Source organism: Periplaneta americana, chromosome 15 (assembly GCF_040183065.1).
Source record: "Periplaneta americana isolate PAMFEO1 chromosome 15, P.americana_PAMFEO1_priV1, whole genome shotgun sequence".
Classification (NCBI taxonomy): domain Eukaryota; kingdom Metazoa; phylum Arthropoda; class Insecta; order Blattodea; family Blattidae; genus Periplaneta; species Periplaneta americana.
Window position 1 is genome coordinate 167154662 of NC_091131.1, and position 23846 is coordinate 167178507.

The following is a 23846-nucleotide window of genomic DNA, read 5'->3' on the forward strand; positions in this document are numbered from 1 at the left end:
TATTATTATTATTATTATTATTATTATTACTATTATCGTTAGTGTTAGTAGTAGTAATAGTACACATAACTATACTACAGTATTGTGCTTAAATATATCTAATTATATCGAACGTAAATCGAAGAACCCAAACATACATAATTAAGTAACTATTCCTAATTAGAGAAGAATCCATTTGCAGATTCGAAATTCGAACCCAAAAACTCTTCGTTAATAGCCATAGTTTCTACCCACCAGTCCGAAAGCCTGATATACCTCAAGATACCTTCATTTAATCCTTTAGCATGAAATATAACTCTGTAACTGAGAGAACAAATTTAAAATAAGAACTAAGAACTTACTTGAAAATGGCGGCCGGGTAGCTCAGTTGGTAGAGCAGCTGGCTACGGACTGGAAGGTCCGGTGTTCGATCCCAGGTGGGATTTTTTCTAGTTGCCAAACTTTCAGAACGGCCCCGAGGTTCACTCAGCCTCCTATAAAATTGAGTACCGGGTCTTTTCCGGGGGTAAAATGCGGTCAGAGCGTGGTGCCGACCACACCACCTCATTCTAGTGCCGAGGTCATGGAAAGCACGGGGCTTTACCTCCATGCCCCCCAAGTGCCTTCATGGCATGTTACGGGGATACCTTTACCTTTTTACCTTTTACTTACTTGAAAATATTATACAGGGACATCATTTTATTTTTACTAACATTTTTAATATTAACCTGTCTATACCTTTAGAGAACCGGAAACACCGCTTGCTCCCCCTCCAAGACTGGAGTTCGATGATACTGGCGTAAAACACAAATCACTCTACTAGGTATAGGATGGAAGAAAAGTAGTTCATCCATTTACGTAAACTAGGAAATATCGCGATTTTTGAGTTTGATAATTTTCATTAGGTTTTTCTTTAATCAAAGTACAGTACTGTATTAAGAATAAGTGTTTTTACTCACGAAGTGAGTTATCCATGCGAACGTATTCATTATGCAGTGTATATTATACTGTCTACAGCACATTAGCGTACAATATAGAGAAAGAAGTTAAATTGAAAAATAATCATAATATGAATATTTAAACACAATTTTGAAAATGGTGGCCGTTCATTTCGATACAGGCTTCACTTCTTTTGTGCATATTATCGCACTATAGACTATTGCATCTAATTCCAATTGCCAGTTTCGTCCTTCGCACTAGTAACTCATGTTGAAATAATTCTGTACCTACTCTACGTACTGTGAATTCAATCTTCACTTCTGCCCGACCCGAAAATATAAAATTACTCAGACATGCTATCTACTGTCCGTCCAAGTGGTTATGCCGCAGGATTGTAGAAAGGGAGGAAATCACGTGACAGTTAATTACTTAACGAGGCCCTTTTATTTAAGTTAAATTAAACAGCTGTATAATATTACGTAAACGTCCAATTCCTAAGAGAAATGAATGTTTTAAGAAAAGAGCTAAGACAGCCCGGCTTTTACAGAGGGGCGAGCAGAAGCAGGTGGGGGAAATCGGGATGCGACGTAGGCAAACGGACAGTACCTGTGCGAAAATATGATTCAATATTGAAAGCTCTTTCGTCACTGGAAAACGCGAACATATTTCTGGAACGTACTATACTCAGTAACTGAGTAGTGCTTACTATCTGCGGTCTTGGTTCTGTGTGAAGTTGGAACTTCCTTAGTAGAAGGGGTGGGAGTGAAGTACATTCAAAAACTCAGGTACAATAAAAATTGAAGTAAAAATAAAATGATGTCCCTGTATTTTTCCATGAATGCTGGTATCTAGTCCATTACATTTTTGAAACTATGAGCATCACGTTTAAGGACATCCAAACAGTATGCTGTAATATTCATTATATGAGGTCTCGCCACCCTCATTCAATATTATCACGACTACTATGAAGTAGCTTTAAATCGAGAAAAATTCGTTCTGTCACCGGGAATCAAACCCGGGACCTCTCAGCTCTGCTCGCTGAGGGCTCTTTCCAACTGAGCATTGCCGGGACACGATCCACGGTGCCGGCCGATCTCCTTCATTGTAAAGTTTACGGCCTACTACCTACATTTAAACATTTGTAAGTCATGTACGCAGGAGCGCATATTGTTGTTGAATATGGCCATAAAGTCATTTAAATATGCGCTCCTGCATACATGACTTACAAATGTTTAAATGCAGGTAGTAGGCCGTAAAACATTACAACGAGAGGAGATCGGCCGGCACAGTGGATCGTGTCCCGGCATAGATCAGTTGGAAAGAGCCCTCAGCGCGCAGAGCTGAGAGGTCCCGCGTTCGATTCCCGGTGCCGGAAAGAATTTTTCTCGATTTAAAGGTGATTATGCTGTAACAATAGACACGTAATCTTGTATTTACTGTATATACAGTAGTGGCAAAAAAACCGGACCGACGGAATAATCAAAGTCCCCGAAATGAGCCACTGCGCATGCCACGCCCGCATTCAAAAGATAGCGAGTAATCTATTGAAATTGTTGTAGTTTCGACTGCTGACGTAGCCCATTTCGAAAGCCATTAGAAAATACGCTGGTAAAATTCATGTTCTGGTAATAATAAGTTAATTAAATAGTAAAATACCGCTGCAATCAAAAAGTATTGGGAATAAATTTGATTAAGGAACAAAAAAAGTATCCTTTCCAGGCAGGATTCGAACCATGAAAGTCTTAGTTACTATCGTGCTCTGGAGTGAACAAGGCTCTGAAATCAGCTACAAGGGTCTGTCGGGTTTTTTTTTTTGCCACTACTGTACATTTACATTTGTTGGAGAGAGGATAATTCAGCCAATCTCATGGTGCGTAAGTAACTAATCAACTAATCAAGAATTTATTGCAAGGAATTAATAAGCACATACCATCGCAGAATGTAATGTTTCGTCATTCGAGTTACATACAATAAACAAAAAAGTCTGCATTATGGAATTAGTTCTCTGGGTGATACAGACTTTCTTCCTTGAGGAAAACACAACATTTATTCGTTTCCAATATCACGTCTGTCAATCAAAAATATGACTACAGAATGAATGCAATTATTGGTTACCCTTTACATACTACATTCTTCTCGGTAAAAATAAGCTTAACAATGTTATTATTCTCTTTCTTGTGTGACCCTTTACATCTGGTTATTTAGTTTTAATTTTAATGTTGTACTATAAGTACAGCAACAGAAAAAGAAAATATTAATATGTCGGTGGATAAAATAGACGTACGATTCGTTTGTTGGGTATTGTGTCCAACTGTGACCATCGAAGAGCACGATAAAACAAAATGCGGGATCTGTATAAAAACAAACATTTTGAAATATTTTCTCTCAGAGTTTTCACGCATTATTACAAAATGATAATTTACTGCTCTTAAATTTCCATAGAGAGAGTTGCTGCTGTTTTCTACTTCACATAAAGAAATGATAGAATTTTCTTATAATAACCTAATGGAACGTAAAATACAAACTATTATGTACCTTACAAATTGACTTACAAGTGGCTTTTAAGGAACCCGGTGGTTCATTGCCGCCCTCTCATAAGCCCGCCATCGGTCCCTATCCTGAGCAAGATTAATCCAGTCTCTATCATCATAACCAACGTCCCTCAAATCCATTTTAATATTATCCTCCCATCTACGTCTCAGTCTGCAAAAAGGTTTCTTTCCCCCTACGGAAACTAACACTCTATATGCATTTCTGGATTCGCCCATACGTGCTACATGCTCTGCCCATCTCAAACGTCTGGATTTAATGTTCCTAATTATGTCACGCGAAGAATACAATGCGTGCAGTTCTGAGTTGTGCAACTTTCTCCATTCTCCTGTAACTTCATCCCTCTTAGCTCCAAATATTTTCCTAAGCACCTTATTCTCGAACACTCCTAATCTCTGTTCCTCTCTCAAAGTGAGAGTCCAAGTTTCACAACCATACAGAAGAACCGGTAATATAACTGTTTTATAAATTCTAACTTTCAGATTTTTGGACAGCAGACTGGATGATAAGAGCTTCTCAACCGAATAATAACAGGCATTTCCCATATTTATTCTGCGTTTAATTTCCTCCCGAGTGACATTTATATTTGTTACTATTGGTCCAGGATATTTGAACTTCTCCACCTTTTCAAAGGATAAATTTCCAATTTTTATATTCCCATATCGCAAACTAGACATCTGATTTTTAGTTTCCAAAATCTTACTTCAAGTACATATCTAAAAATAGGCTATTTTTCAATGTAAAATAGGTTTTTAGAAATCCTTATTACATTAATGAAGTATCATAAATTACAATAAAGTAATTTGTGATGTAATAGAAGAAAGTATAATGCAGGACAAGGAATTTGCATATTCTAAATTGTACATATTCAAGACGAAGCAAAATATCCGAGACATTCGTGTGTGTTGAGCTATACTTTGGCAGATAGAACTGACGGCAAACTTTCTAAGGTTGAATTAGATTATACCGTTCCTGCCTAAATATTTTATACAAACACATACAGAAAATAATAAAGGCTACATTGCATATAAATAAATACAAAAATAACAATTATTTTCCATTACGTAGGCACACGCTATGCAATACTTTGTTTACTGGAAGGAACGATCAGGATGCGAAATATAAAATGTGACGTGTGTCACCTCAGCTCTTAGCATAATCGCTAAGGCGATCAGTGGCGAACTATTAGGATAGAGCCTGGATAACGCAAAACTCTCCAAAACTTTTATTCAATTTAGACTAATTAATTTGACAGCTTTATCATGAACTTCTTTACTGCTTACTGAACTGTTCAAAATCGCAGGCGAGTTTCCAAGAAATTGCACAGGTAGCCAATAATATTCCATTAGCCGATATCGTCTACATTTTATTCTTTTTAATATTCTGCCGTTTCTTGAGGTTAGGCTATTAATAGATTTGTACTTTCTGGACATAAGGAGAACTTGAAAGTATCATATTTAGTACTAGCCATACCCGTGCGCTCCGCTGCACCCGTTAGAAATAAATATAAAGTAATTACTTACTTACAAATGGCTTTTAAGGAACCCGAAGGTTCATTGCCGCCCTCACATAAGCCCGCCATCGGTCCCTATCCTGTGCAAGATTAATCTAGTCTCTATCATCATACCCCACCTCCCTCAAATCCATTTTAATATTATCCTCCCATCTACGTCTCTATTTAATTATATAATTAAAATAGGACATTTAATCCAGGGAACATTCGTGTTTGATAGAAGGATAAATCGTTTATTATGTTACTTAATTTAAATTGAATTAAAAAATTAAAATGCGATCATTTTGATCCAGAGACCATTCATTTGGTCATAAAAAGTTAGTTTAGGAAATACAGGAAACGAATATACAGAATAGCCTATCAAGTTTTCTGTGCATAAGAATCTATTTTAATCTTACCTGTCCTCGATTCACTCAGAAGTTACTGTGATAACATTATAGCATTATGTCCATCTAGAGAAACTACACTTTCCAATGGTGAATTAATAATTAATTGTACAAATCGGTTAATTTAGCTTCCGATATTACTTCATAGAAACGCAGAAACATTATCTGTAGGCTATCTTTCATAGCTTTCGATTGTTGCTGTCCAAGGCCCTTTACAGACGAAGTCATTTGTTTTTTAATTCATTACACGGCCTTAAGATGGCAGTTATTTTAATTTTAAAACTCATTTATCTCATTAAATATCAGTTCTATCAAAATTTTTTAAGGAATAAAACTTATCGCAAATTATTTTTAAAGAAACTTTGGATATGTAACATTTTTCACAAAAATCAATAATAAGCGAGATATTTCGATTTATTTAATTCAGACCACCTTATAACCCCCCTTTTAAATAATGTATTTTGAATGCTATATAGCCTAAAATCTAAGTTACAGCGAACTTAATTTACATTCCAATTTTCATCGAAATCCGTTCAGCCATTATCGCGTGAAAAGGTAACAAACATACAGATAGGCAGACAGACATACAAACAAAAATTAAAAAAAAGCGATTTCCGGTTTCAGGGTGGTTAATTATATATGTTAGGACCAATTATTTTTGGAAAATCGAAAATTATCAGAAAAATTTCGGCTACAGATTTATTATTAGCATAGATTCTACACAAATTTTATATTTATAAATTTCCTTGGAAAGTTGCAGCCTACATATAATCAGCATTTAATTTCTCTTATATCTTAATCCAGCAGGTTGATTACGCTATAAGGATCAATGTCGTATAATACAGTAAGCTATATAGTGCGCATTAGGAAGAGTTTTAAAGTTGAACGTAAAAATTAATTTCTACACGAAGCGTAAAATATGCGCAAAATGCCTGATTTGTCATAAATGTAAAACATGTAATAAATTCAAAACTTGCTGTAAAACAATAAGTAAACAAAGGCTCGATTTCTAAAACGAGGTCTAGACCACCGCCATGGCTTTAAACCGTGTTTAGATTTATTAAACGAGACCTTTTTAATTGTTTCTTAGCCATGGTTCGAAACCAAGATCTGAAGCAGAGACCACGGCTGGGGTAGGTTCAGAACCACAGCTTCATGTTTACAAGATGGAGGCAGTAGATCAGCTGGATCGTTATCAAAGGAAAGTTTGTGTCCACGAGCATTAAATCACCGGATTAGAGTGATAAGAGACAGGAATAATCATAAGTATATAACGACGACAATTTCAGACGAATATTTCGATTTTCGAAGCATTCAACGCAAAATTAAGCAAAAATGCAAAATAATAATCTTCAACGAAATGCAAGAGACGGCAGGTTGACAATTTTATTACCGGTAACTCCTTCTTGTTGCTTTGAAAGAAGTGAGATATATTTTATATTATATAAGACGATATAACTTAATTCTTAGTCTTTACAATAGTTTTGGACATTTTATTTAATACTAAAAAATTGATATGGCCCTACAAGAATATGAAGCAAACGTGATTTTGACTTCTTATTTTAGGTTTTATGCTACTGGAGTTTTCCACGTAGTATTATATGTGAAAATAGAACTATACTACATTTGGTTTCAATTAAAATTTTAATCCAGTTAATATATACTGTAGATTATTAATTGCTTAGAACTGGGTTTTTAGGTAGTTAATGATATTATGTTATGAACGAAAGATAAACTACAAAGTACTAATTATTTGGTCAATACTATTATTTATTTTCATTCTGGCACCTGAAAATCCGTTCCCTATTAAACATTAAGTAATGCTAGTATTTTAAACGCGCATATATTCTGTAAATCTATGCTAATAATAAATCTGTAGCCGAAATTTTTCTGGTAATTTTCGATTTTCCAAAAATAATTGGTCCTAACATATATAATTAACCACACTGAAACCGAAAATCGCTTTTTTGAAATTTTTGTTTGTCTGTCTGTCTGTCTGTATGTTTGTTACCTTTTCACGCGATAATGGCTGAACCGATTTCGATGAAAATTGGAATATAAATTAAGTTCTTTGTAACTTAGATTATAGGCTATATGGTATTCAAAATACATTATTTAAAAGGGGGTTATAAGGGGACCTGAATTAAATAAATCGAAATATCTCGCTTATTATTGATTTTTGTGAAATATGTTACATAAAAAATGTTTCTTTAAAAATGATTTATGATAAGTTTTATTCTCTGAAAAATTTTGATAGGACTGATATTTAATGAGATAAATGAGTTTTAAAATTAAAATAACTGCCATCTAAGGCGGTGTATTGAAATAAAAAACAAATGACTTCGTCTATAAGGGGCCTTGGACACAACAATCGAAAGCTATGAAAGATAGCCTACAGACAATGTTTCTCTGCTTGTATGAAGTAATATCAGAAGCAAAATTAACCGATTTGTATAAGTAATTATTATTTCACCATTGGAAAGTGTAGTTTCTCTGGATGGACATAATGCTATAATGTTATTACAGTAACGTCTGAGTAAATCGAGGACAGGTAAGATTAAAATAGCTTCTTATGCACAGAAAACTTGATAGGTTATTCTGTATATTCATTTCCTGTATTTCTTATAACAATGTTTATGAACATATTCATTTTTATCTCAGAGAATTAACGAACAACGAGAGTGTATTGATTTAGTATGCAGTAATAGTACGTTAGCTTAGCAATCCATTATTTTATATTTCAAATTTTAACTATGCTCAATTGAATCGTGTTAAAATACATAAAATACATATGCAATAAATGCAATGCAAAAAATTGGGTAATGAGCCAAGCAGAGTATGTTGCGCTGTTGTAAAAGTTGTTCCTCCTGAGATTAAAGAGCTCCCACACCAAATTAAAAACTTTCTAATTCGAGTACATCCGTTATCAACACACTTTTTCATAATATAATATAATATAATATAATATAATATAATATAATATAATATAATATAATATAATATAATATAATATAATATAATATAAATATAATAATAAATCTGTAGCCAAAATGTTTCTGTTAATTTTCGCTTTTCCAAAAATAATTGGTAATAACAATTAAGAAACATGTTAAAGGAATTGTCATTGCACCAAATGAGTGTCTCTGGATCAAAATGATCGCATTTTAATATTTTAAATACAATTTAAATTAAGTAACATATTAAACGATTAATCCTTCTATCAAACACGAATGTTCCCTGGATCAAATGTCCTATTTTAATTATGTAATTACTTTATATTTATTTCTAACGGGTGCAGCGGAGCGCACGGGTACGGCTAGTTAGTAAATATAATAATAACTTAGATGAGAAAAAAAGAATGTAGCCTAATGCAATTCAATAAATAATATTAATCCCGATGTTCATTTCTGTCTAATATCGACTGTTTATCAGGAATAAAAATCGATTCTTAGCTGCGTTGCCATATATAAAACTCACGAAACTCGGTTTCTTCTCAAGCCGCGTCTCGACTTCGTTCTAGAAATCGCATAAGGATTCAGACCTCGATCGTGGTTTAAAAGCGAGGTTTGGAACCACAATTTCGTTCGTGTTTTGGAAATTCACCCAAAGTGTTATATTTTTCTTAACACGAGTTCTCAGGCTACCAAGGTGCGTTACTTAGGGTACGTGTTCATCATATTAAGTGTTAAAGAGGAGCAACTAATCAAAACGTAAATTGTCACATAAGACGAAATTTTCTGGAGAGACAAAAATGCGTATTTTCCAAACTAGTAATAGAAAGATGAAGAAAATCTTGTTTTAATCTATGATTGTAGGTGAATCAACCACATCTCAATAAAAAAATCAAAATTATAGAAATTATAACACTATTTAACTTGGACACTTTTATATTTTGATGTGGTTTGATGGGCATTTAGCGAATTCGTGTGATTGTAACAATTTTATTTTAGGAAGGAAAAGCAAATTTCTGCTCCTTTTATGTTGTGTTGGTGATTAGGTTTTGTGTTTTCTGTCTGAATACTCTATGAACAGTGCTACCAGTGACTTTTAACTTTTGATGCCTGAATTTCAAAACTTCTATGACTCAGAGTTCTTATTTTCGGACATTTTTATTGCTTTTAAAACATACACTCTTATTTTCCAACTTAAGTCTTGGTTAGCTGCTTCTCACATAACTCTGTAACAAGGGATTGCACATGTTGCCATTTAGAGAATTCTGATTGCACAGATACGTATAGAACAGTCATTTATCGGAAACCACTCCAAAACCAATTTAGACTGAAGATGGAAAATTTACGTTTTGATCAGTTTCTCTTCATATCTTCTGTCCCTTGAAACGATACGCCGACTCACACAATGTTTCCGCGTGTTGCTTAGCTACTCGCCAGGCTGACAGAGTTCACTAGTCATTAAAGCAGCAGACGATTTCCATCATGTGCATTTTGTCATTGTTTTCCGCGGCTCGCAACGGCATCTTTTGTCTTTAAGTTTTGCCGAACTTCTTATACATTATTATTATTATTATTATTATTATTATTATTATTATTATTATTATTATTGTAATGGACAGCGTCTTTGTGCGTATTGCCGACTTGCTTTGTTTTTCCATCCGCTGACAGAAGAATTCCAGTTCATAGAGGCCAATATTAAAAGAGAACACACAAAATCTGCTGCCCTTTCGAGAACTCCCTGTGAATACTTTACTAGAGGCGGCACCTTTGATTGTTTTTTGATCATAGTGTGATCTGATAGTCTAGTTTTATAATTGAAGACCTCTCCGGAATAAGGATGTAACCAACAAAATTGTAATTCATGTTCCAGAAGGAAGGAAAATAATTTAAGGGATATATTTCATTAGGCTATATTTACTAGAACAGTGGTATTCAATCTACGGTACGCGTACCCCCGGGGGTACGCGGAGTTGTCTCAAGGGGTACGCAACATATTTGAGTGGATGCGATAAGATAACTTAAAAGTATTTTTGGAGGGCAGTCACAAGAACCGCCGGGGCCAAGCACCACGTGCAAGTAAGTCTCAGTTCCGGGTAGTGATGAGCAGAAATTCACTGACCTGTAATTTTATCACGGTGATCGAAAAATCACGATCACACCTGTGATTAAACAGCTCTTTAAACAGTGATCACAGTTCGAGGGCTAAACTGCTCACCAGCTGAACAGTTCACGCTCTTTACTCACTGCGTGCGCTGCACTGCTATGCTTATGCTACCTCTATTGTTTTCGCTGTAAGAAAAATCCTAATGTAAACATAAGCACGTTGCTGTCATACCCGTGATTGGCTTCCAGTCGAAACACTCACATGACGCAGGAAACTATAGTTCGTATTTGGAAACCACAATCTTGTATTATTTGAAAATAAAAAAAAAAATTAATTCTACTTGTTAAACACGATGAAACATTTAACTTCATTCACGTGTAAAACGCTATGTAAAAGAAACGCTACTTTTATATTTTGTTACGTAATATGAACGCGGATGAATACAACCGGTAATACCGAGGTAGTCTGTTCTTGTAACAAGCTGGCGTCACTTGAGTTCGTAGTTGTTCACGTAAGCACGTGGTACTGAAGTATGGCTTCTGTATCCTCAACTGTCCATTGTGAAGACATAAGACTTAAAAAAAATTTAATTGCAGTAATTATAAAGTAAATGTTTCCTAAGCAAACGAATGCATAGTAGTGAGGTTAGGCCTACTTGACGAGTAACGGGAATTGTTTAACATGAAACAGAATGTACATCAGTACGCGGGAACACGTACTGAGAATCTATGGCGCCAAACAGCGGCCAATGAAGCCTCACTTCAGTCACGTGCTATTGTTTACATTAGGATTTTTTCCTCGTAAGAATTCTCTCTTTCCACTAAAGAACCTTCACGCTCACGCTCTATACAAGTAATTCAAGTACTGTACAATAATAATCATCTTCGAAATAATCACCTGTAGCTCTGGCCGCCATTTTCCTTTACTTCCTCTACTAATCGCTGGTTATCTCCTTTAACCGCTCGAATTTGGCTGGTTAGAGATTACTGTGGTTAACCTCCTATTTAAATCGTAACCGAGGTTGCTCCACCGTAAAAATGCTTAATCAGGGGTTAGGTGACAATTTTAACCGATGGCTACACTAACCGACTTTGATGCACGTGAGCATCACCCTTTTTCACGCGTAAAATCATCCTCTTACGGGTCGACAAAAGGCGACTCTAAATTGCCGAATGTGAGGGTGCAACCCATGTTTCAGTCGCTTTTAAATTTTATTGTTAACCTGGCTTCATAGATGTTGGACTTCAACTCGGCTTCAGACGAGAAGAGTGACAGAATATTGATTATTCATTGTGGTGACAATTTCCATTCAAGTGGACTCACCATCTGAAGATTTCGGTGAGGATTAGAGCTGGTTCTTAACACAGGTATTTGGATACTGCTAACCTTTAGGCCTACTTTTTAGAGGCCAAACAATTGTAGCGTATAGAAAAATATTGCAGTTTGACAACATTGACTTTTTCCTCTGCACTTGCCAAAGTTGATGGTGTAATAGAGTGCTATGAGGGAAAGCCGTCATTTTCTGTCATCGACTATGTACTTAAAATGGTAACTGTTCATGGACAGCTCACATCAGTTTCTGAATGACTGCTGTACTTGAGTGTCGTGTGTTTCATTCTCTTGCTTGTTTATTGTTACTATGAATAGGTTTGTTACAAAAAAGGGAAGAGCGGAGTTGAAGATAGTAATGCTGATAATCTACAACAAACTAGCAGTGGGCAATGCCTAAACCAACAGGTGATACCAGTACCAGCAAATTTGATACAGGTACTGATTTCGCACAACCTAAAATAACAATGCACACTAAGGTGAAGTATCGATACTGTGAGGAATCCTCCAATAGATATGGATTTACTTCAAATGTGAGTGATCCACCTCTTCCATTGTGTGTAATGTGTAGCAAACGCTTTCAAACAACAGCATGAAACCAGCTTTACCACAGCGCCATTTATTGATCAAACATGGTGAGTTTAAAAATAAATCAGTTGATTTTTAAACAAGGAAGCCAGACAGTGTAGTAAAAAATCTAACTGCAATTCACAATTATGCTCAATCACCAAGGATAGCTGTGGAGACATCATGTGCACTAGCATTGCTAACAGCCAAGAACACATCTGTGAAATCCCTCATTATGTCTGGAGCGCTAATTATAGCTGATAAAATGTTAGATTCCAACGGTCTTACTAATAAAAACTCTATATACAGACGTTTAACTCTCTTATACTTATACAATGAGTAGCTCGTTTATACGTCGTGTGTAAATTCCTTACTAATAATCACTACATACATCGTGTATAACAGTATAACTGTTACACAGCTACGTCATAGTTTCGTCATTACTTCGTTACGAAAGGTAATAGAATATATGAGATTCTCTATTGCATCCGGTAGAGCGCTCTAGTGTGCCGTGTTAAGAATCGATAGTACATCTGGCTCTGATCGATTACCACACCATATTTTGGTCAAAGAGTACAAGCTACAGTAATAATATTCTACTTATTCTCTGCTCTTTGGTGTGTTCTTCTGTGGTTACAAGGCAGCCATCATCATAAAATGACAGTCGAGACGAACAGCTGTTAGAGGGGCGGCCATTTTTTCTTTATATACAACGCTTAAACAAGGGGTTTCGTATATATAACTACTGCAAAGCAATTCCCATTGTATAGTTACAGATTGTTTATACATCCATCGCTTATGCATGGTTTATTAGTAACGTTTTCTGTCTCAACGCTGCATAAGTCTCGTATAAAAACTATACACGGTTTATTAGTAAGACGTTAAGTCTATAAATGCCACAAAAATTATCCCAAGTTCGATACGATTGTAAATCGCAGAATTCATGAAATGGCAAAAGACATTGTTGAACAACTTGTAGATAAAATTAAATTTGACAGACTATTTTCCATCCAAATTGACGAGTCTATGGATATTGCACATGATGGACGTATTATTATATATTATGTCCGTTATTGTGATACCGAAAAGACATTATTGACGATATACTTGAGTGCAAAAAAATGTCTGGGCACACAACAGCAGAAGAAATGTTTCACACACTTAACAATTTCATAAAAGCTGAATTAGGTCTCGAGTGGAAATGGTGTGTCAGTATATATCTACGGTTGTGGCAGCAGCAATGACAGTGGAAAAAGTGGTCTCATTTGGTGTATTCGTAAAGTTCATCCTGATATCAGCTGGCAACATTGTATGCTCCATAAACGAAGTTCAGTTCCTAAGAAAATGACTCCTGAGTTACATGAAACCTTGAACTCTGCTGTGAAAGTGGTGAAATTCATAAGTCGCGGGCATTAAATTCCCTCTCTTTAAAATCTTATGTGAAGAAATGGGATCAGAACACACACAACTGCTATTGCATACTGATGCACGATGGTTGTTACAGGGAAGAATACTGACCCGTCTCTTTGAATTACGACAAGAAGTAACGTATTTTCTTTGACAAATGGATTCTGACTTGGCAATCAAACGAGTGGTTGCTCGCACAAGTTTCTAGCTGCTCTTCATACCGATATGTAACTGAAAGAGTCCGCGCTTCGTAGCTAATTACAGGCGAATATTCCTGCCTGTAGCGAGGGGAAGTGACGTCATTTGGCGAGGTCACTCATGATAGGTACATGACCTGCTACTAATAACGTTAGCATTGGTCTGTAGTTCACATTGTTGTTACAGTAAACATTTGAAATTGCGCCAATTTTTTTGTTTGACCACGGATCCCGTGACAGGTGTCCATACTTAGTGCTGGAAGGACGTATTCTGCGTCAAAGTTATTCATTATGAGAATTTGTGGTCACTGTGGCACATGTAGACCTTGCAACGGTGAGCTTTTCTTTACTTTGTATAGATGATAAAAAATATTGAGTAAACAATACTACAACAATAAAGTATTACCCCGCCGTAGAAAGCTATGATAGGGTCGACTGTCTCTTTGGTAAGGTGGTACAAAGAAAATACTTCATGTAAATCATCAACTCACTCTGTTCACATTTATTAATAACACTGTCGAAAAATGGAAATGAACCAAGGTCTTCCATAAGAGTACAATCACTAGTACATAAACTAGTATTGCCATCTGTGCTTCTTAATTGAACTCATAAATAGGTAATTTGACAAGTCCTCACTTGCCTGACATAGTAGAAATCCCTATTACAAAATCCCAATACAACTAATGTAGCACTGCTTGAGGAATGCCAGCTTATAATCTCATACTCCGTAGGGAATCAAACTCTTACTATTAATTACAACAAAACCAACTTTATCGCTTTATAAAAACCTGTTACGATCCTTGGCGGACCGATCTCGCGTCCAACACAACAATGGCCTCTCTCTGCCACTCTCATACTTCCATCCTCACATAGCACACCACGCCGTAGACTGGCTACGCCTATATCCGTAATAAATCATAATCCCCATTCGACTCCCGACTACTCTGTCATCACATCACAGATAGTCGTTGGGTCCCCAACACACACAGCTCCCCCACAGCTCTCCACCACTGTCGCCCAACCTTACTCCACGAAGGTCTCCCCGAAACTGCCCTGTATGGAAATGCTCCCCCAGAAAAACCGACGCTAATGAATAATTAATGTAAAATGGCTAATGCCATTCAAACCCCGAGACACGTGATCATTTAAATTCGCTCCTTATACGTGAGGAAAACGAGAGCAATAATGGCGGAAATAAAACAATAAAGGAGAAGAAAAGACTAAAAATGGAGAAGAAGTGAAGCCACCTATGAAAGGCGAGGGTAACTAATAATAAAAAGAAAATAACAAGAATAGAAAAGAAAGAAAGAAAATGAAAGGAAAGAAATGAACATGGTGTGCCGAATCTAAAACGGCACAACCTATCACACAAATCATTATTCTTCCGGAAAAAAGACAACATTTTTGTTGGACAACTCTAAAAATGTAGATATTCGTTGTACGAACGATTTTACGCAAATATTTCTCTATTTCTATAAATGAAATGCATTGAGAGTAGGAAACCGGGTTATAATGTTTCAATTTAGACAAAATTTTGCAGCCAAGTTTATCTGAGTTTATTAATGTTCGAACTGTCAGTGAGTGCTAGCTTTTAGCCACGATTCTCCTGACGTACTTCCTTTAAAAAATTGCAATGGATGACTGAAATAACAAATACGGTACCACACACGTTTATTATTTTACACTGCGATCCAACGCGATGTATTCCTGAATGCTCTATTCCTTCTACTTTGGATTAGTTGAGAAACGCTTTTAAAATTAGCCACGTAACTCGGAATGCTACTGCTCTATTTTGTCAATATGATACAGTATTAGGTAGCTATCTAATAAGGGAATTTATTATTGAGTCCGAAGTAACGTGTTATTCTGATACATTTGCTTGATTTGTAGGATTGTGTTGGTGGCAATGAATTGATATTTGATATTTGATATATTTGGTCACAGCACTTCTTTACATGTAATGGTGTACCTCACATTTCTGTATCCGGTGCCACCATTAACACTTACATTAACACATATTTGCAGTACATGTCTACACAACTTCTACCAATTAAACTATGTACTTTTTTTTTATTATTACTTGTTCAATCTCCCTTTCAGTATTTCTCCTACATTTCGTTTGCTATTCTCTATTTGATCATTAATCGTAATATATCTAAATTTATATATGCCTTTCAAACCCCCTTTTTCCTCTAACTACTATTCACTAAGATTTCAATTTCACTTATTCTCTACAAATTATCATATTGAATTATTTGCCTTACTTGTTCTTTGACCTTTTCTCCTATCTGTCTCTTATATTCATTTACTGTTCCAACGTTCAAATGTCAGTACTAATTTTATGCTGTCACTTGTTCATTTCTTTTAACCCTTTTTCACTTTTCACTCATTCATATTTGCGCTCACTTTCAACTTTCTCTCTATTCCACTTACACCTAAACCTTTCACAATACTCTCACTTCCTATAAATCTTATATTTCTCTCTACACATCAGCTTATACACTTTCTCGCTCCCCTATACTTCTCTATCATTTACAATTACAATTACCCTTTACTAGCACTTTTTGATCATATCCCCACATTTTTTAATCGTATCTAATAACATTGCTATATCCTCAGCTGTCGCAGGTTCTGACCTTTCTTTACTGCTTGTCTCTGCTTTATTTCTATCTCTGTCTTTCTTTCTATTTCCTTCTTCTTCTTCTTCTTCTTCTTCTTCTTCTTCTTCTTCTATTCCTCTTTTATTCCCCCCCACGCTTTCACTTCCACATCCTAGATTTCCACTCACACTCGCACCCTTAATCTTTTCACTACTTTCTTCCCTATCACTTCCTGACTCTTGGTTTCTCTTTTTATCCCCACCCGCCTTTTTTCTAACACCTGTGCTTCTTGTTCCGTTATTGTCAGCATTCCTTCTGGAGTGCGCTAACCTTACGTGGCAATGAATTATGTAAACATAATACCGATTTGCAATACAGCTATGGATCAATGCATTGTTATTCGCATTTTAGCACTTAGATATAACTTAGTTGGGATTTTTAAACTTTAATTCTCAGACAATTTAAATATCGAATTCAGTCTCTGGCTCAAATTCAAGGTTGTGAACACATTTTTTTTCGATAATTTTCCCCATCCCAAACAGTATTAGCAGTGACAGTGCAACAAACAAAACACTAATGTTTCACATGCTTATAGTTTCATGTACACTGTTCGGTGTTGATGAATTCCAGGCTCAGCAGGTGCGATAGATATTTTCCCGCACCTTAAACCATGGCAATGCTCCTGCTATCGTTCATCATTTATTTCACTGCCCATTCTGTCCTGGCCAATAATAACTGCAAGATTGGGAAGGCAATTGTGCAAGACGTCGATATGAATCAGGTAAGTAACAATTAATCTTTTTCGGATAATACATAATCGACATTCTCAGAGAAAGATGATACTATCGTAAATGTTCCAACTATTACGAAAAATATTAGTTATCAGTTTATATGAAAGGGATCAATTGGAACAGTAGTCAAAACATGCAAAAGAGTAGATTTAATAAAGACAACTGTTTCAAAACAGGTAATGTAACGTATAAAGCCGTTATAACTAAAGCCAATTTGCGGAAGGCTACACCCTCTTCAGCATCATCCTTCCATTTCAAAGCAGCTACCTTTTGCTTAGAGATATAAACTCCACACACGATAATTGTGTGACACTGTAAACTGGTCTCAATATTTAACAGCGTAGTACGCTCATGGATTCACATGGATAAAGAAAGAGAAGAGAGATAAGGAAAAGAGAAAGAACAATTACACTATGAAAAAGAGATGAAGAATTTGGGGAGAAGAGACAGATTCGAAGAAAGATAGGCAAATAATAAGACATTGGAATTTGAAAGAATTTAACTTGGTAAGAATATTAATATAAAGAATGGAAAAGAAATTGAGAACAATTTTGTGTTGCTTGGGTAGAGGGATATAAGTCATAAACATGAGTTTCGAGATAAATGAAAATTAAATTTCGGACTTTTATTGCAAATAATTTTCTATGCAAATAAAACATATCAACTGCTAGTATTCTTTTGATTTTGTACACTCACTTGTATAATTTAACTTGTGTGTTCATCTGGGAAATAAAATTCCAACTGCACAAAAAATGACTTGTCCCTCTTTACCTGAATTATTACCAGAAAAAGCAGAAAAAATAAAGAGAATTTAGGTAAATGATAGAAGGAAAACAAGGACAGAAAATGAACGAAAGGAAAGAAAAAAAAATAATTAAAAATGAAAAAGAATGGAATTTAATTTATAGGAAAAGAAAAGAAGGGATAATATAATACTACTACAAAAACACCACGAAACAGGAAGATGGAACTTAGAATGTAAAATAAGTGAATAGAACATAGAGGAAAGAATTGTATTATCAGAAGTGAAAGAAGGCAAAAGAACGAAAACATAAAAAAATGGGGAAATTAATCAGGTTAGAAGAGAGAGTAAGGAGAAGAAAATCATGAGAAAGGAAGAGATATAGAATGCAAGTAATGTACAAGCAGCAGAAAGAGGAACGATTAATATGTGGCATTATTCCTATGGAGGATTGACAAGGAAGAGCTAGGGGGAAAAAATGAGAAAATGCAAAGGGAAGTCACCGAGGAGTAAGCAGGAACGGAAGGAAATATAAGTGATAGAATGATGAAAAGAATAATAAAACCAACTAATGAAAGGGATAATACAAAGCTTTAAAATTGGAGAAAAGTAAAGAAATGGAATACAATAGGAAGTAATTGAAAGCCTTCCGAAAGCATATGGAGGTCATGGAATGAAAAGGACGTCAACACGCGGCAAATTTTTTGTCTTCGTGAATTAACATTATTCCTTACACAAATTATTCCAGCTACAAATTTCATGCGAATTACTAGGAGATTCATTCCATAAAATGTTGCCACGAAAATAATTCATAAATAACATTACTACATGCATTCCCCATTCTTCATGGTGACTTCCTTGTTGAAATATTCATTTTTCTTCATTGTCAAATGTATTTGCTTTGTGTGTTTTTCCCTCTACACAATAAAGATCACGGTTGCTCAGTACTAGTGCGATGGATTTATAAACCATATCCCGGGTTCAAATCCTAATTTATCCCTGAATTTATAACTTGTGATGGGCAAGTCCGTGCTCCAAGCAACTCAGGGGTTCTCTTCGGGTACTCTGGTTCCCCTGAGACACATCAAATTTCTCCATCAAAGTCATCATAATAGTTATACTGTGCAAGTGTACTGTAGGTCCACCCCTTGTTGAGCACTCTGGATAGTCTCTGAGGAACTAAGTACTTACTTGTCTCGGCATTAGCGAGAATGCCGTAGAGTCAAGACAAACAACAGTAAAGTGAGAGCCCTGCCACTGGGAGAAGAAAAACTCTCTACAAATTTCTTAACACGAGTTTATTTGCATAGAAATTCCAGCAACAATATCATATATATATATATATATATATATATATATATATATATATATATATATTTTTTTTTTTGAGGAGGACAGCAGGATATACTCTTTTAGACCGAAAAAGGAATGAAGAAATTTTAGAACAATTAGAAGTAGAGTCAGTAGAAGAAAAAATCAGCAGATACAAATTCAATTGGCTAGATCATGTAAGAAGAATGGAAAATTCAAGAATCCCAAAAATTATGATGCAGTATAAACCTAGAGGACATCGTCGACCAGGAAGACCTTTAAGAAGACTGCTAGATGGGGCCGAAACAGGTCTACAGAGGCCTAATTCGTGAAGGATGATGATGATGATATATATATATATATATATATATATATATATAATTTGAACTTGTAATGGAAATTACGGGAAAACGGCTCAACGGATTTTAATAAATGGCCCTTCATTTTGAAGCTTGGAACCCAAAGTTTTTCGGAAAAATAGTAGTTTTCAGTGAAATGTCAATTTTTCAACATAATTTTCCTATTTTCAAAAATCCATCTGTCGTCAGTTTTGAGAACTAGCTAATTGCATTCACGGCCGACTTGATGCATTTCAGAATAAAACAAAACACACACTACAGTAAGCAATATTACACGAAGGCCATGATCTGCAAGAATGCTGACATATTTAGAGCTCAAATTAAATTGGTTATTAAGAACTTAACTTACTAAAAATAATTTACAGGTTCGATTCTGTGGTGTGTAATTTTCTGGGTACAGCTACAAAACTACAAAACTTGAGTTGGTTTGATGACATCATTACCATTAGAAATTAAATATTATTGTAGTTAATGCCATGATGTGACTATTTTTCATTAATTATACATATTAATGCTATATTGATGATATGAAAGTGAAACGTTTTGGGGTTATATAAGTAGATGTAGAGAATAACTTAAATTAGATTTTGATTTCTATATTTTACTGAGTGGCGGCTATATAGTATATGTTACTGAAAGCTATAAAACTTACGTAAGATAATAATATTATTAAAAATCAAATAATTTTATAGCTATAGCTTAATCAAGTGGAGTTGGATCTTTTTCATATATTTAATGGCGGTGTGGTGTAGATATTTATATGCGTGGTTCTGTTCAGTATTGGCTCGAGAGAGAGTATGTTGCATTATTATGGAAGCAAATAACTTTCAGAATGTCTGGTATTCTTCACTGAAAATAAATCTGAAAAATGTTTATTTGAACGTCTAATGAACTTAGTTTGCAGCATTTGCTGCACAAGCCACTAGTCAAGAATCTAATTTAACATTTGCATGATATAACATAATTAAACAGATTTTTTATGAGTTGTTAAATAATAGAGGAGTTTAGGGATGTTTATTATTTATTTTGCTATTATATAATAACCAATTCTAACATTTTATTTTTTGAAGAAATAATTTAATTTCAGAAATACTGTTACTAATTAAAGGAGATAAGTTTAAGTTTGTATGAAATTGCAGAAGACAGGTTTAACTCTTATTTTATACATTACAAAGTCATAAAGAGTTGGCTGCATTGACATTTGCTATCGACAATCCAATCTCATAGCCTTAAGCTATGGTTCCACTATGTGATCATCGCCGTGCGAACAATGCCAGCTGAGCTGTTTCCTTGACAGCGAACATCGTCGTCTTTTCTATCGAAAGTATTATGCCATCAGAAAATTAGATAGCACTAACTAAGTTTGGAAGCAATAATTCTGCTGAATCATTTATAGTTGGAAACAAGTTTAGAGCTTATTTGTCTAGTAAAGAAGGACGCGTAGGTACTTATGTACAAAAACTATGGAAATAAAAATAATTAAATAGCGTTTTTCATTAATGGTGCAAGCGGAGATAAATAAATGAGTATATAACAAAGAGATAAGTTCCAAAAATAAATAATTCAATAATGCTATAACGACATCATGTACTTACGCGGTATTCTGAAGTCGTTCCAAGAAGGAAGAGGTAAATGGTAACGGTGAGAAATATTATTGCACTTAGCCTATGTCACTTTAGACAAAGACGTACAATATATTTACTGGGTAAATTCAGTACACTGGTCAACAAAATTAAACGTATTTTTTTTTAAAGATAACTAATGAGCCATTACTACAGCGTTTTTCGTGCTGATTTCAGATCTGTTTTCAAAATGTTTCTATCATCCAGAGATTGTGAGTAATGAAATGTACTTCAGACTTGTCTAGTATTGATATCTTGTAGCATTTTACCTGAAATCATATTTATTTATCTATCTAAAATGTATGTTAAATATATTTTAGGCTATACTTCGCTTGAAAAATATCTTTTTTGAGTGTCCAGCAGTAGTCTGATAGAATATTTGGGCTCCATTTTTCCTGGTAGGGTCTTTTCATTTCAGAAAATCCTGGTGAAAATGCTCCCCATGTTCGTCGCTCACTACCCGAAGGTTTTGAGGAAAGAAAAAATAGACGAGAATCCGAGAAGTTATTTTGAGAGATATTACTCCCCATGACGTCATAGTTCTGAATCAGCTCGCTGACAAGTTCTCTGCAATCTTCTGATCTGTGATTCCTAGACAGTAACGTTCTCTTGAATGATCCTTAGGTTCCCGGTATATCATTGGAACTGGAAAAGCTATATGACGGGATCCTTTTAGCCAACCAGTTAATAGGGTCACATGGAGCACAACAGATTTCATATTCTCATCTATTTTGAAATTTAAAGAACGCTCGTAAGCTCTTTTAACTAGTGTATTAAAATTCTAAGTTAAGTAATCACAAACATAACAAAAATTGTTTATGCGATTTATATTTCGAGGTAAGTTTCACTTTATAAGATACTTTCAGCACGCTCAGAATTAGGACAAAGGAACCACAGGTTATGAAAATTATTGTTTCACGAATGTAAGTTCCAACTCAACTGGGAATTAATACTAACTTCACAGTCTAATGAGAAAGAAAACATTTATGAATTCTGACTTGACAGGCAACAATGATCTAAACTTATAAGTCAATTGTTAAAGCAGTAAAATTAAATATTTGAAATTCTTTTCATTAACATGTTAAGGACTGTATTTAGCGACAAAAATAAATCAATTTTTCTAAAATTACAAAAGAAACGGCAGAAATTGTACATTTAACAAAATCATTGTTGACCAGTGTTATTTTTCGAGCGAACGATCTGTATCATAATCAATTACATCGTTCGTTATAAATTATGGTGATTACAATATTCAAACTATTTAACTTAAAACTAGTTCTAAAACACATTTCATTAGGATTTTAAAATAATTTCAAGTAATTGGTTAAATCATTCTTAGTTATTAAAGGTTGCAATCTCGAGGAAGATATTCCCTTGACACCCTATATTGCCTATATATACGTCCCTGCTATAACAACATTAAATTCAGTATTTTTATAAACATTGTCTTTAAAAATAGATAATGTTTTAATTCTTTCTCTATTGTGTTGGAATTACACAGAATAGACCTACTGTATGTTAAAATACAGATACTTTACCACTCTTGCCTACAATTTCACCAACATTCCTTTTTATGGATATCTCTGTATTTTTGGAACTCATATCGTACAGGGCAGGATGATTGGAAACATTATTAATTAAAGTTTCATCATTTGTGAGCTACTGCTAAATACATGATGGTTTGCAGCCATATTGTATTATGGCCATTAATTTGTTTTCTAAATGAACGACGATCATCGCTGTCAATTTGAAGCCAAGTCAATCCAAAACGACGAACGCCAGCGCAGATCGCTGCAGCCCGCGCAGAATCAGATCCGTTTATTTTTATGTAGAGCTAATCGAGCGGCGTTGTTGATCGCCATAGCGGAACCATAGCCTAAGTCTCGTTGTGTGTGTCTATTTATTCAATCTATGTCTACAGATAATATTTAATTCATGGAAGTGGGTGTTCATCAACAATAAGCAACTGCTGGCACAATACTCGTGCCGTGAAGATAAAATAGGCCAGTCCATCGATGGGGTTGCATTTACGCAATGCAGCCATTATGGCAATAGGTGAGTCCCTGTGCAACATAGTCACGAAAAGCGAAATCTTTTACTTTTTTTTCTTTTGATAATTTCATATATTTTTTATTTCAGTGACGGTCATAATTCCTCCTTCTCTGGCAGCTTTTATATTTTTGACGGCCATTTCGTGAACTTCACTTTACCTGGTAACGGTGAGTGCCTTTCTATCCCAGAAAATGTGTAATGATCATGGAGGATTTATTTTGTGAGAATGGTCAGCGTAACAGACAAAATCAATATTGGAATATGAAGTACTACATTCTAACGCACGCAAGGTTTTCGTCGCCCGTCAATATGTACACTATTAAGTATCCGATCCAGGACATTTGTAGATCTGGTTGAGTGTAAGAGAAGGGAGAATAATATACATTATTATTATTATTATTATTATTATTATTATTATTATTATTATTATTATTATTATTATTATTA

The 23846-nt window shown here is 34.9% G+C and overlaps 1 protein-coding gene across 2 annotated transcripts in view; it reads left to right on the forward strand.

Annotated features, from left to right (window-relative positions):
- Positions 1 to 23846, forward strand: part of LOC138715688 (uncharacterized) — a 32783-nt gene that overhangs the window by 3162 nt on the left and 5775 nt on the right. The window contains exons 2-5 of one of the 2 annotated variants that reach the window (XM_069848752.1): positions 11657 to 11789; positions 17153 to 17303; positions 23269 to 23402; positions 23487 to 23566. In XM_069848752.1, coding sequence (XP_069704853.1) covers positions 17193 to 17303; positions 23269 to 23402; positions 23487 to 23566 — 325 coding nt within the window. In that variant the 5' untranslated portion in view covers positions 11657 to 11789; positions 17153 to 17192. The remainder of the gene's footprint in view (positions 1 to 11656; positions 11790 to 17152; positions 17304 to 23268; positions 23403 to 23486; positions 23567 to 23846) is intronic. The other variant, XM_069848751.1, reaches the window with a different exon arrangement.